General features: G+C 43.8%; 1 protein-coding gene across 1 annotated transcript in view; it reads left to right on the top strand.

Moving 5' to 3' along the window:
• DYNC2H1 (dynein cytoplasmic 2 heavy chain 1) overlaps positions 1 to 15,484 on the top strand; it is a 299,576-nt gene that overhangs the window by 160,996 nt on the left and 123,096 nt on the right. The window contains exon 76 of the mRNA XM_040631281.1: positions 13,928 to 14,088. Within this exon, the coding sequence (XP_040487215.1) occupies positions 13,928 to 14,088 (161 nt within the window). The remainder of the gene's footprint in view (positions 1 to 13,927; positions 14,089 to 15,484) is intronic.

Genomic DNA, 15,484 nt, shown 5'->3' with positions numbered 1-15,484 from the left:
GGAAAATGAGGTGTTTGAACAAAGATGTTAGTGTCCATGTTAAAAGATACTCAGGAGCGTACTTGTGACTGAGACATTTAACATGTTGCCACGTGTGGACACACATGGTAAGTAATAACTGTATGGTAGGCGTATTTAGTTAATAAATATGAAAACTGTCCCTGTATTTGGCTCTTGGAAGTCGGCTGATGGCAATAGCCTTTTACTAGCATTTTTGAGAAAATAGAAGCAGTGAGACAGGAGTTCTGCACTTGTCATCATCAGATCTTCCAAGTGGCTGTACTCCCCCTTTTGTTACATGAGTGACGGCCTTGCTTCTATGGAAGGCCACCCCGATGCCCCTTTGTGTTTTATTCCTGCCATTATCTTCTTCTCTGTCAGCAGCTTCACCTCCTTACGTGGATCTTAGTATCACCTGTCCTACTGATGTTCCCCTCTCTAGCTACTTCTGCAGCAGGATGTGTGGGCAGTGTGTCCCTCATGAGAGACGGCAGTAACCCAGTCCCTCAGCTCTGCTTCTGTGTCCTGCTCGCTCCGTCTGTGTGTCTGTCCCTGCAGTCCCACGAGCTTGCTCTCATTACATTCAGCGGTGGTCTTGCACCGTATTATGGCGTCCAACAGTGAGTGACTTCTGTGCTTCTGGCTTATTTCGTCTCTCAGCAATGCTGCTCTTTCTTCTTCCTTTAAATGTTGTCTACTTTCTTCTCTTGGTGATTATGTTTCTTCTTTCAGTCCTCAGCCCTTTCAGGCTATTCCTTGTCGTTTTCCTGCATGTCTTTGAAATGTTGCCTCTTCTTCCTTCCACTACATCCTTAGGTAAACTCACCCCGTCCCTGGCTTGCAGTGCCATCGGTAAATGACTGACTCTTTGATCTCCTGTTTTTAGCCCTGACCTCCTCCTGGAATTCTAGACTTATATATCCAAGTGCTTATTTGATGTTTTCACATGGATGTCGTCTTGCAAATTTAACAGGACCAATACAGAACTTTGGACTCAGCTCTACCAGTATCCACTCAGTTGCTCAAACCAAACACCCAGAACCCAGAAGAAACCTTTCTCTTTGTTCTTTACTTCCCACACTCCATCGGCCGGCCAGTTCTTTGGCTCCATCTCTAAAATTTGCTCTCAGTTAGTTTACTTTGTGTCGTTTGCTACCAACCGAACGCACACGATTGTCCTCTCTCACCTCAGTTACTGCGCAGCTTTGGCTCTGTCCTCAGCATATGTTCAGCATCCGCTTCTCACACTTGCATCACCATCTCCCCACCTTGTTTAAGCCACTCTCTCACAAGCAGGATGACTGCTCTGCAGGCTTCGTTGCTTCCCCACTCCCAGTTTATTCTCAACGTGGCAGCCGGCGTGCCTTTAAAATACCAGGTAGGTCGCATTGCTCCTCAGTTCAAAGTCTTGTGACGGCACCTCATCCTTCCTGAGTCCTTACTGTGTCTTAAAGGGTCTTAGGTCTTCTGGTCCTTGTTCCCCCTGAGGTCTCATCTCCTTCCACTCCCACCCTCTTCCAGTCCTTCCCAACTGTGATAGCCCTTTTTTCCTCTTTTTCCAGACCCCCAGCATGTTTCTGCAATCTCAGGACCTTTGCACTTGCTGTCCTTTGTTCCAAGAGAGCTCTCTCCCTCCCCCATTATCTTCCCAACTTCTCTGCTCAGATGTCATTTTTTTCGGTGAAGATTTCCCTGAGTACTGTGTATAAAATAACATACTCCTACTCCTTTACCTTGTTTGTTTTCCTCCGTAACGATGACTACCATCTGACATATTGTTATTAATTGTCTGATCTTCAGCTAGAATATAAACCACATGAGGGCACATATTTGTGTTGTTTATGGCTGTGCCTCAGGCCTTAAATAGCTTCTGGAACTGAGGCGTGGAAATGTTTGATCTTATTTGGTCTCCCTGCTTGAGCGCTCGCTTCCTTTCCAGTCTGTTCTCTTCGTACAGCTGTGTAGTCTTTAAAAAACTGAAACCAAATCATCTCCGTTTTTGCATAAGATCTCCAAAATCTTCTCAAAACACTTAGGATAAACTCCAGATTCCGTGTATAAGCTGATGAGACTCCGCTTGGCTCTCTGACCCCATCCTGTTCCATCCTCTCCTGCCCCTGGGCCTCAGCGCCGAGACAGCCTCAGCACCTTGCACCATCGATTTGCTCTGTGCTGTCCCTCTTTTTTGGGGATTCTTTTCTGAAGACTTTTTTAATAGAGGGACATCTTCCAATGACCTAATAGTTCTTAGTTCTCCAATAGTAAATATTATTATTCCCTTTAATACATTTTTTTTTTAGAAAAAAATATTGTTTTAAAATTCAAGTATAGTTAACATACAGTGTTATATTGGTTTCAGGTGTACAATATAGTGATTCTACACTTGCATACCTCACCTGTTGTGAGGAGCACCAGGTGTTGCATGGATGTGTTGAATCCTTTTTCTTCCTTTCTTCCTTTCTTTCCTTTCTTAACTTTCTTTCTTTCTTCTCCTCTGTGACATTCAGGTGTTAATTTATAACATTGCCGTTTCAGAGAGGTCTTTCCAGGCCGCCAGACAGCACCAACACATCAGCCTGTTTTAAGTCCCTATTTAGGACCCAATACTATCTGATGTGTTTCTGGCTTATCCATATATTTATCGTCTGCTTCTGTAACTCAGTGCAAGTTTCAGTAGAACAAGGCCATTTCCTGAGAGGCTGTTCAGTGTCTATTCTTTCCTCACTCCTGTAGTCTTTAACAATGTACCTGTTTGTACCACATTGCAGGTGACCTTCCTTAGTGACTTTGTAGTTTGACCTTCTACCAACTCTTTGGAATACTTCTGCTATGGTACTGTTGCACCTCCAGGTTAGATGACATTTAAGGTTTAATGGCATTACCTAAAAACCTCATGATATTCACATATTCAAATGCTTTGAAAGTTTAATATACTTCTAAAATCATATTCTGCCTATTTTTAAGAGAAAGTTATATATACTGGTATATGGCTGGATGACTTTGTATTTGGTCAGATGGTTTTATTAATACAGTTTTCATATAAAATTGGAGTTTTTAGTGTATGAATAAGTTTTAGAAATTCAAATTGCTTGAAAATGACAAGCACTTATCTCTTTTTAATCAAATTCTAAAGATTTGATTTCAAATGTAATTTCTCAAGCATCATTCATATGGAAAGGTTTTTATTAGGTTTTAGCAATCCTTTTTATAATCTATAAACTTTCAAACAGTAACTTAAAAAATGTGTTTGTGAAAGTAGTGTCAGTTTCAAGATAGGGCAGTCCTCAAAACTTTTAGACATGTCACTTTAATCCTCCAAACCAAGCTTTCATATACTGGCCCCATCTGCTGTATTACTGTTTAAAATAGCAGTTACCAGATGCTCATATTCGGACCTGAGTCGTTCCAATCGAATGTTGACTCTCCTCAGTAACTGCTCCGAGCAGGAGTTGGGCTGCGCGTGCGAGGCTATCAGGCACAGGGCCCTGGAAGGCGCCGCGGCAGCTGCGGGGAGGCCCTCTGTGGAAGAGGCCGTGTGAGCCGGGCGGCCCTCCTGCTTCAGAGCCCCCTCCCTGATGCGTGCCTGCGTCCCATCCGGGGAGCCTGGCTTCCGCGGCTCCGTCTGTCTCGTCGGGTCCTGTCTGGGGGGAAAGGAGAAGGACATAAGGACATGCATATTCATTTTCTGTTGCCTCTGTAACACCTCGTCACAAAGTAGCAGCCTCAGACGACATCTGCGTACTGTCTCACGGTTCTGGAGGTCAGGGGCCTGCTGGGCTGGCCTGGCTTCCCCGCTCCGAGTCACACAAAGCGAAATCCAGATGTTGGCCCCATGAGGCTCGACGGGAGGAGGCTCAGGGACGACGAAGTCCTCTCCAGACTCCTTCAGGCTCCTCACAGAAGCAGCTGCATCCCTTGTGGGATTGAGGTCCTCCTTCCCTCCTGTCCCGGAGCCCTCCTCAGCTTGGAGAGGCCGCTGGGGTTCTTTGGTTCGCGGCCCCTTCCTCCGTGGTCACAGGCAGCAAGGGCAGAAGGGCTCTTTGTCAGACTTGGATCTCTCTGCTCTCCCGTCCGCCTCATCTGTCCTGCTGCTCTCTCCTGCTGCGTCTCTGACCTGAGCTGGAGAAGCTCACCTGCTGTTCAGGATCCAAGGCATGAGATTGGCCTGCTGGGCTCACGGAGGTGACTGATGTTTCAGGGTCGTAACCGTAACGTGCCAGCAGAGTGCCTTCGCGGCAGCACCTTGGTTAGGAATCTTGACGCACGTAGCACTCTGCCTACCACAAAACGCTGGACGTTTTGTTCGTTTCTCGGCTTGAGTATTATTCCATTTCTGAAGCGTTTCTTCCCACTTAATTGGTTGATGCACCTTGGCTTTGATAGTGGTGGTCAGCTTTCTTTCTTTCTCTTGATGTTTGTGGTACGTGTCTGGAGTCGTCCTTTCTGCTAATAAAGGACGTATACCTTGGTACACCGGCAGCTCGTCCGTCTCTGTGTTGGGGAGGATGCGATGAGTGAGGAAGAATGAATCTATTGTACTGAACACCTATAATAGATGTTAATTTGTTACTTTCTTTACTCACATACCTAAAAAGTGCAGGATTGGTATTCTTTCTTTTTTAAACTGTAAATTATTTCTTCTTTTATGATTTTGGTATTTTAGCGGAGTAAAATAAAATGCAGTAAAGGTGTAAGTTATTTCTTTTGACTCATTTTTTTCTTTTTTTTCTTTTGAAAGAAATGATAACCTTTTACAAATGCCTGGTCAAAATTTAAGATCCCAGTGATTTTTCAGTAGTTTTATCCTGTGATAATTCACAATGCAGTGAACATCTGTGGCTCTCCAATTTCATTGAATAGTTTTGGATGATTCACCCTATCGGTTCTAGTGATATAGTGAGTCAAAGGTACTTGGGTTAATAAAACCAATGATTGTATGTATAGATCAGTTCAACTAAAATGCAGTGGGCTTACTTTATTGGGAGTTTTGTGGGCAAAATGGCTAACATGGAATTCCAAGTAACATGAACATTACTTATCATAAAATGGTATATTTCCTCATAACTTTTTTCTCTAATCTAGACTGTTCCACTACTTTGAAATATGTATAAAATGAGTTAATGAACATTTGTTTATCTTTGGAATTTTAACTTTAGAAGGAATACTTGAATTTATGCTAAGAGTATGCCTATAGAATGATGACAAAACAGACAGGATTCCTGTCCTCATGGAGTTTGTAGTCTGTATTTGTTAATTTAAGAAATGATGTGTTAGGGACGCCTGGGTTGTTCAGTTGGTGAAGCGTCTTGCCTTCAGCTCAGGTCATGATGTCAGGGTCCTGGGATCAAGCCCCGCATCGGTCTCCTTGCTCAGCGGGAAGTCTGCTTCTCCCTCTCCCTCTCCGTCTGACCCTCCCTGCTTGTGCTCTCTCTCTCTCTCCCTTTCTCTGTCTCAACTAAATAAATAAAATCTTTAAAAAAAAAAAGAAAGAAATGATGTAGTAACTTTTATATTGGCATATAATTTCCAAATAAAACATATGGTTCAGTTGGTAGTTATTTTATAGGAACCTATCTTCACATATACTCTGACGTTTATCACAGAATACCTTTAAGTAGAACTCTACAAGAAGACAGAGAAGACAGGTAGAAGCACCTGTGTCCAATCGTCCTGAGATAATCGTTCTTAACATTATAATGCACACCTTTCTATTCCTTCTGGGCACAGGAATGTGCCTGTAGTATGCTATGGAATCATGTTGTAAGTTGAGTAATCTGATTTTTAGTAAATAATCACTTGACTCACCATTCTTGTGACTTCAGGCCCATTGTATGGCTGTCAGAAATTACTCAGTCCTCAGGACCTTTCCCCCAGGTTTTTCACTATTATCAACAGCTACAGTGAGGCTTTGGTACCCGCTCCTGCATTCACGTCCAGAATTATTTCTTAAATTATTATAGTCTCAATTACTGAGTCAAAGGCCAGACACATTTTTAAGACTTTTGATGCATACTATATCAGACAGTTCATTTAATTGGCCTAGAATGTTTATTGAGTTTACGAATAAATGAATGAGTGAACGGGAGCCTGTCTAATTACATTGCCACAAGTACTTAAGAACGCTTTTTGATTAGGTCTTAAAACAGGATGGATGTTAGCAACATCAGCTTAGGTAATAAAATTCATACAATATGCCCTTAGAAGCAGTTCGACAACTTTCCGAGGCAGCTGGGGCAGATTGAGTGGGGATTAGGAATACTTCTGCCTGTGAGAGTTCTTACTCATCCTGACGACTTGCTGTTGTCAGGAGTGGAGGGGAGTGGAGCAGGTGTGGAGTCAGTCTCTTCAGCATGGTTCCCTAGAAAGGCCTTCTTTGGCCCATCTGGAGGCGTGTTGAATTTATATTTAAAGTGCTGGCTACAGAAATCCTTAATAATGTCTTTCTCCAGCGATTTTAGAATTTCTAAGGTGCAATATTGTCTATTTCTACTTTTGGGGCTTTAGGGACGCCTTGCTTGCCTCTTCTATTCCTTTCTGCTAATCTGTTTTTCAATTCTTGTGTCATATTCCTCTTTTCAGCTCAGTTCAAACAAGTATATTCTGATTAGTAATTAAAGTGGGTCTTCTTTAGCTTGGCTTTTACTAAATACATTAATCATGGAAACATTTAAATTTTAGTAAAAGAGATTGGAACATAATAGCAAAATTACAGTTTCTTGTCTGTATAGAACTCTGTAGTTATGAGTTTCAGATTCAGGTGAATTATGTTGAAAACAGTTAACAGCTGCTGGGTGACCTTTGGCAATACATTCAGTCTTTTGACTGTTAGTTTTCTTATGTGTAAAATAAATAACTGGCATAATGCCTGTCATAGAGTAGGTATTGAATAAATGGAATGTGTTTTTTTTTTTTTAATAATGATTTTTTATTATATTATGTTAGTCACCATACAGTACATCCCCGGTTTTCGATGTAAGGCTCGATGATTCATTAGTTGTGTATAACACCCAGTGCACCATGCAATATGTGCCCTCCTTACTACCCATCACCGGTCTATCCCATTCCCCCACTCCCCTCCCCTCTGTAGCCCTCAGTTTGTTTCTCATAATCCATAGTCTCTCATGTTTCATTCCCCCTTCTGATTACCCCCCCTTTCTTTATCTCTTTCTTCCCCTACTGATCATTCTAGTTCTTATGTTCCATAGATGAGAGAAATCATATGATAGTTGTCTTTCTCTGCTTGACTTATTTCACTAAGCATTATCTCCTCCAGTGCCGTCCATGTTGCTAGCAAATGTTGAGAACTCATTCTTTCTGATTGCTGAGTAATATTCCATGTATATATGGACCACAACTTCTTAATCCAGTCATCTGTTGCAGGGCATCTCGCCTTCCACATTTAGCTATTGTGGACATTGCTGCCTATGAACATTGGGGTGCATATGGCCCTTCTCTTCACTACGTCTGTATCTTTGGGGTAAACACCCAGTATGCAATGGCTGGATCATAGGGTAGCTCAATTTTTAACTTTTAAGGGACCTCCACACTGTTTTCCAGGTGGCTGTACCAACTTGCATTCCCACCAACAATGTAGAGGGATCCCTTTCTCCACATCCTCTCCAACATTGTTGTTTCTTGCCTTGTCTATTTTGCCATTCTAACTGGCTAAGGTGGTATCTCAGTGTGGTTTTGATTTGAATTTCCTTGATGGCTAATGATTTTGAACATTTTTTCATGTTCTGTAGCCATTTTTATGTCTTCATGGAAAAGTGTCTGTTCATATCTTCTGCCCATTTTTATTTGTTTTATTTGTTTCCGTGTATTGAGTTTTGAGAAGTTCTTTGTAGATCTTGGATACCAGTCCTTTATCTGTAGTGTCATTTGCAAATATCTTCTCCCATTCTAGTAGAACTCTTAGTTTTCTGACTGTTTCCTTTGGCTGTGCAGGAAACTTTTTAATCTTGATGTAAGTCCCATAAATTCATTTTATCTTTTGTTTCTCTCGCCTTGGGGATGTATCATGAAAAAGGTTGCTTTGGCCGATGTCGAGAGGGTTGCTGCCTATGTTCTCCTCTAGAATTTTATGGACTTCCGTCCTTCACGCCGAGGTCTTTCATCCATTTGAGATTTTATTTTTTATGTATGGTGTGAGATAGTGGTCAAGTTTCCATTCTTTTGCATAGTAATAATCATTTCACACCATTTACTGAAGAGACTGTCTTTTTCCACGGGATGTTTTTCTGCTTTATCAAATATTAGTTGCCCAAAGAGCTGAGGGTCCATTTCTGCTCTCTATTCTGTTCCATTGGTCTATGTGTCTGTTTTGTGCCAGTACCATGCTGTCTTTGTGATCACAGCTTTGTGTAGCAGCCAAACTCGGCATTTGTGCCCAGCTTGTTTTTTTCAGCAGTTCTTGGGATTCGGGTCGTTCGTAGTTCAGTACAATTTAAACGACATTTTATCACAGTTCTGAAGTTCGGTATTTTTGATTCGGGGTAGGCATTGAAATTAGAGTTCTCTGGGTAGTACTGGACATTTGAACTATGTTGCTTCTTCGATCCATGAGGCATGGAATATCTTCCATCTTTTATGTCTTCCTCAATGTCTTTTTAAGAGTGATTTATAGCTTTCTTAAAGGTCCTTTACGCTCTGGTTAAGTTAATTCCAAGGTAAGCATTATGGGTTTTCTGTGCTAATGTAAACTGGGATGGATTCCCTGATTTCTCTTTCTTCTGCTTCTCGTTGTCGTACAGAAAATGCAACTGATTTCTGAGCATTGATTTTGAATATCCCCAATGTACTTCTGAAATTGCTCTATAACTTCTAATAGTTTGGGAGTGGCTTCTGGGTTTTTCCATATAGTATCATATGTCGTCTGCGAAGAGAGACATTTTGACTTCTTCTTTGCCGATTTGAATACCTTTGATCCCTTTTTGTTGTCTGATTGCTGCTGCAGTGACTTCTAGTACTATGTTGAATAATAGGCGAGAGTGGGCATCCTTGTCGTGTTTGATCTTAAGGGAAAGGCTTCCAGCTTTTCCCCATGTAGAGAATAATATTTGCAGTAGGCTTTTCATAGATGGCTTTGAGATTGAGAAATGTACCTTCTATTCCTACACTCTCCAGGGCGTTTAATGCGGGGAAAGGAGCTCTGTATTTGTCAAATGCTTTTTCGGCATCGACTTGAGAAATTATATGGTTCTTGGTCCTTTTCTGTTGATACTGATGTATCACACTGATTGATTGCGAATATTGAACCACGCTTGGCATCCTGAGGATGAATCCCACTTGATCGTGTTGGATAATCCTTTTTTAATGAACTGTGGATTCTATTAGCAGAGTATCTTGTTAGGATTTTGGCAGTCCATACATTCAGGGAAATCGGTCTGTAATTCTCCTTTTGAGGGGGTCTTTGCCTGGTTTGTGGATCACAGGTAATATTGGCCTCATAGAATGAGTTTGGTAGCTTTCCTTCTGTTTCTATTTTTGAAATAGCTTTAGGTGGAGAATATGGGTATTATTTCTTCTTTGAATGTTTGGTAGAATTCCCGAAGGCTCCGTCCGGGCTCTGGAGTTTGTTATTTGGGAGGGGCTGTTTATCACTGACTCAATTTCTTCATAATTAATTGGCCTGTTTAAGAAATCAATTTCTTCCTTTTTCAATCTTGGTGTAGTTTATATGGTTTCAGGAAGGACTCCATCTCTTCAGATTGCTTAGTTTGTGGCATATAGCCAAACTGGAATAAATTTCTAATAATCCTTCCAATTTCAATGGTGTTCATCACAGTGACTCTCTCCCTTTTTCATTCATACCATTTTAATATCCGGGTCCTTTCTCTTTTCTTTTGGATAAAGTCTTGCCAGTGGTCTGTCAATTTTTATTGATTCTCTCCAAGAACCAGCTTCTAGTCCTGTTGATCTGCTCTACTGTACTCGGTTTCTGCTTGATTGATTTCAGCTTTTTAATTTTGGTCAACTGCTTCCTTGTGCTGGATTAGGCCTGTCCCTCTGTTGCTGTTCCAGCTTCTTGAGGTGAGAATATAAAAACTGCATTTTAGATTTTCTATTCTTTTGAGTGAGGCTTGGATAGCATATATATTTCCCCCTTAGGACTGCCTTTGCAGTATCCATAGGTTTTGGACTGTTGTATTTTCATATGTCTCATTGGTCTCCGCATAAATTGTTTAATTTGGATTTTGATTTCCTGGTTTAGTTGAGTCATTCCTGAGCAGGATGGTTCTTAGTCTCAAGTGTTTGAGTTTCTTCCAAATTTTTCCTTGTGGTTGAGTTCCAATTTCAGAGATTTGTGGTCTGAGAAATAGTGCAGGGATAATTTCATCTTTTTGGTATCAGCTGAGAACCTGTTTTTGTGTCCCGTAGAACATGTCTATTCTTGAAAATGTTCCATGGGCATTAGAATAGAATGTGGTATTCTTTGGTTCTGGGGTATAGTCTTCTATATATCTAAGAGGTCCAACTGTCGAGTATGGCATTGTCGCCTTTGATTCTTTGCTTAGTTTTTGCCAGGGTGTTCTGTCTATTTCTGAGAGTGCGATGTGTTAGGTCCCCCTACTATTAATGGTATTTTTATCTATGATATCTTTTATTCTGGTTAAGAGTTGGCTTGTTATCTTGCTGCTCCCCTGTTGGGGGCATATATATTTATAATTGTCATATCCACTCTTGTTGAATACTTCTTAAGAATAATGTAGTGCCCTTCTGCATCTCTAACTATAGTCTGTAGTTTAAAATCCAATTTATCTGATATGAGAATTGCTTCACCCCAGCTTTCTTTTGAGGTCCATTTGCGATTGAAAGATGGTACTCCATCCTTACTTCAGTCTGAATGCATCTTTGGGTTGAAATGAGTCTCTTGTAGGACAGACAAATGGATGGGTCATTTCTTTTTATCCAATTCTGCAACCCCTGTGGGAGCGTTAAAGCAAGAATTTAAACCATTAATGTTAAGGCTGAGTACTGAGAGATATGCTTTTACCTCTGCCATGTTGTTGTCAGTAAAGTCTTTGTTTGTATTGGCTGTGACTTTCTGTTTTGTATCACTCCTTTGGGGCCTTTTTTACTTTTTAGAACCCCCGTAATACCTCCCTGCAGGATGTGGTTTCGGGATTAGAATTGGCCAGTGACTGTCAGATTCTGAAATGTCCTTTATTCTCCATCAATTCTGAATGACAAGCCTTGCTGATAAAAGGATCTTGGCTGCAATGTTTTCTCTGGAAGGAGCTTTTAAAAATGCTCCCCACACCCTTTCTCATTTCCAGGTCTGTGTAGACAGGTCTGGCGTAATTCTGATGCTTTTGCCTTGGTAGCGTGAGAAATTTCTTGCCTGTCGCGCTTATCAATCTGTATCCTTGGATCTCATATTTGCGAATGCACTATAGAGCGTGACGTGGTGTAGGTCTGTCATGGTTGAGCTTGGGAGGGGTCCCTCTCTGGCCTCTTGACATTTCAAATTTTTGTTTCCCCTTGCTAGATGTAGGGGAAGTTTTCAGCTACAATGTGTTCAAATATCTCTTCTAGACTCTGTTTTTCTCCACTCCCCTCGGGATGCCGATGATTCTCCACCATTGGATCGCGCATTGAGTCAGTAATCTCCCTGTAGCCAACATTTGTGGGCGTGTTGATTTTTAAGACCATCTTCTATTTTTGCTTTTTCCTCATTAACCCATCCTCCAATTCACAACCCTTTCCTCCCTAACGTGACCCTGGCCGCTCAGAGCTCTCTAGTTTTGGCCTGACATTGGCTCATAGAATTTTTAATTTCTGTCAATTCGCTCTCATTTCCGCCCTTAGGATTCTATATTCTCAGTAATATTTTCCTGAATACTTTTTCTGAGGTCTACCATTATCTTGACCATTGTTACTCTGAATTCCATTTCTGATAATTTGGTTACATCCATATCCGTTACTTCTGTGGCAGAGGCCACTGACTCACTTCTTTCTTTGCTGGGGCTTCTCTTCTTGTCATTTTAATGAGGGAGGTTCGGGGTTGTCCAGAGCCCAAAAATTATTGATCTCGGGTCCCAGGCCGTGCCCCTTGTTTTATAGGGATCTCTAGAGGCGTGGGCTTCTTCTATAAGATTTTATTTTATTTATTCTATGTGAGCCAACCACAGAGAGAGGAACAGAAACAGGGGAGTGGGAGAGGGGAAGAAGCAGGCTCCCAGAGCGGAGCCCGCGAGGGACCTTTCCGGAAGCGCTGGGATCCGCCCTCGCTGGAGAGCAGGCGCTCAATGACTCGCCCACCCAGGCGCCCCTGGTTGTGGGCTTCTTGATTTTCAGCCTGCCTTCTGTGTTCTGGGGGAGGGCCTGCCGGCCCGATACTCAGGCAGGCAACCCTGTTTGGTTAGAGTCTCTGTCCCCTGCGAGGGAGGATGGGGATGGGCACTCTCTGAGCCGGTATTTCCAGGCTTTTGTTCTCTGGGTGGTTTCCTGGCGGCCGCGTGCCTCTCTGAGGTCAGAGCAGCAGAGCTGCATTGTCTCAGAACAGAGGGATTGCGTCCCGCTTCTCCACTGATGTTCTGGCCACTTTAACTCTATTACTGTTGGTGCTGCTCAACCCTGCAGCCGGCCTCGGGATGTCGCACAACTCAAGCGACCCTGCCCTCACCTTCAGGCCGAGGCGCTCTCTGTCCTTTGTGTTTTAATGCCGCCAGCCACCGGCCGCCTCGCTCTGTCCTGTCCTTTGTGTTTCTAATGCCGCCAGCTCACCGGCCGCGCGTGCTCCCGGGTCTCCCGGTCTCAGTCATGCCGGTGAGCACACCTCGATTCCGGAGTTTCGTGAGAAGCCTGGTGGCGCGCGCACCCGGTTCAGGGTCTCAGTCTGCTGTTTCATGGGTGCCGACCGCGAGTCCGCCCGCTCCCCCGTGCAGGTGGCTGCCGCTTCCCGGAGCCCAAACGCGGCGGCTCCCTCCCCCTTCCGTTTATCTTCCGATATCCGTGCACGGTTTACAGCTCCCCTCTTCGTACCTCAATACTCAGCGCTGGAGATGTTCATTTGTAGAGATCCGGATGCATCATCCTGCGTCTTGGGCTGATTCCGTGGTTATTTAGGCTGGTCTGGTACCTATCCAGCTCGACTCAGGGGACCGGCTGAAAAAGGTGTCCCCTACTCCTCCGCCATCTTAACTCCCCTCCTCCCTCTTCCTTTGAGAAGTCTGGCTCTTCCCTCCAGAAGCAAACGCGCCCTGTGGAAGCCCCTGCATACGGGTTCAGCCTTCCGGAAGCAGATGCTCCTCCTGCTGACGAACGTCAGAGCGTCAGAGAAATGGAATGTGTTTTTATTATTATATTCTGTTTTGCTCCCAAATGACCTACGGGTTGTGTTACGTCTGTTTTACAATTGAGGAAACCAGGGCACAGTGTATTTTTAGTGATTTGTACAGGGTCACTTGGCTAACCTGAGAGCTCATATATTTCTGTCTCTAATATTCTTTTCATTCTATACCACTTCTCGTAATGCATGGCAGGGACATTGTTCGCTAGATCATGTGGGAATCTGACCCCCAGTGCACAGCACGTTGCCACAGGAGTGAATGAGGAGCAGTATGGATGGGCAGCGGGGTTCAGTCTTGTCTTGCAGGCAGAACACCGCACAGTACAAGCACAGCACTGCTGGTGTGTCTTCCTGCGCTGGGCCTGGCCGCCGGCGTGCCCAGCTCTCAGTGTTGCAGTGACTTGCGGAGATGGGAGGTGTAGAGTGGTTAGAAGCGTGCCTGGCGCTGACGGAAGCACTCAGAGAGATGGTAGTTATTGCTAGTGAGTGACTGATTTTACAGTGAGGAAACTGTAACAGGTACGGGATTATCAGTCACCTATGTTCCCTGTTACGTCCTGTAGTTGGTCTGAATACACTTGGTCTGAATCACGTTGCTTTGCAATTTTCATGTCTTTCACGCGTGTCTTCCAGGGCTGAAAGAGCTGTCCCCCCTCCCCCTAAATCTCAAACGGCTCTACAAAGAGACACTGGAAATTGAACCTATCTTGATCATTATCTCTCCGGGTGCCGACCCTTCTCAGGAACTGCAGGAGCTCGCCAATGCCGAGAGAAGTGGAGAGTGCTACCACCAGGTCAGTGCCTAGCACCTGCTATAGCTCCTGCCGCCCTGCTTGGTCCTGTTAGGGAGACACAGGTTTCAAGGTGGTGGCCAAGCAGTGTCCCCCAGAGTGCCCAGGTCCTGCTCCCCAGAACCTGTGAATGTGTTAGCTTCTCTGCACACATAGTTCCGTACGTGTCTTCACGTGGAGATGTTGTCTTGCACGAGTCAGGCGGGCCCAGGGAAACCATGGGGTCCTCATAAGAGTGAGGCTGGGGAGGCCACGTGGAGGCACCGGTGTGTTGATGAGCAGTGGCCAGAGTGGCGGGAAATGCTGGGGTGCTGGCTTGGAAGGTGCCGGAAGGGGCCTCAAACAAGGAGATGCGGGGTGGCTTCTAGAAGCTTGAAAAGCAAGAGGGAGATTTTTCTCCTTGAGCCTTCTGAAGGAACACAGCCTTATAGTAAAGCCAGCCTCCTTGAAGTTAGATGGGGCTTCTAATCTCCAGAAATCTGGTAATAAATTTGTCTGGTTTTAAGGTACTAAATTGTGGTAATTTGTTATAGTGGTAATAGGACACTAAAATATTTGCTAACCTTTTGAGAATAATTGTTAAATTTTACTTGGGTGCTTTTACAGTAACTCACAGCAATATTTACCTGCAAAGGCTGAACTACATAAACTCGTGAGTAAAATTTAGGTCACAGAGCACCACTTTTTCTGAGGTAGATTTAGGATCTGTACCTTGTTCAGGTTGCCTCCTTTGTGCAATTCCGTTCTCATGCCAGTCAGAAAATGTATTCATTTACCGTTAGTTTTTGACAACTGAATAAATAAACCGCTTTCATTGGGAATATTCTAATGATTAAGAAGCAAATGGAGAAGTCGGAATGCTGTAGGGAACTGGATGGAGGGCTGCAAAGAGCAGGGAGTTGGGCCCTGCCGTGCAGGCGTGGCTCTCCTGCGAGAGGGTCGGATCCCACCCTAGGTAGGGTGTCCTGAGGCTTCAGCAGTCAGTGAGGAGCCCAGATGAGGGCCTTGTCTGCACCTTCTGTCTTAGCCACAGGGTAAAGCTGTTTGCATCTGCGGTAGATTTGACTGTTTAAACTTGTAAAGCTTTGTGGACTGAACTTACAAAATTGTTAAATATAGTAAAGCCTTTCAATATGGACATAATTACTCATAATTCTGTTACTTACAGTTTTGTTGCTGTGCTGAATTCATATGCTAAGGCTAATACATTTTTGATGCAAAAATTACTTTTTTAAAAAGGTTTTATCTATTTGACACAGAGAGAGAGCTCAAGCGGGGGGAGGGGCAGAGAGGAGAAGCAGGGTTCCTGTTGAGCAGGGAACCTGACCTGGAGTTTGATCCCAGGATGGAGCAGACACCTAACAAGCTGAGCCACCCAGGCGCGCCCCCCCCCCCCCCA

Source organism: Ursus maritimus, unplaced genomic scaffold, assembly GCF_017311325.1.
Source record: "Ursus maritimus isolate PB19 unplaced genomic scaffold, ASM1731132v1 scaffold_16, whole genome shotgun sequence".
NCBI lineage: Eukaryota > Metazoa > Chordata > Mammalia > Carnivora > Ursidae > Ursus > Ursus maritimus.
This window is presented reverse-complemented; position numbering and strand designations above follow the sequence as displayed.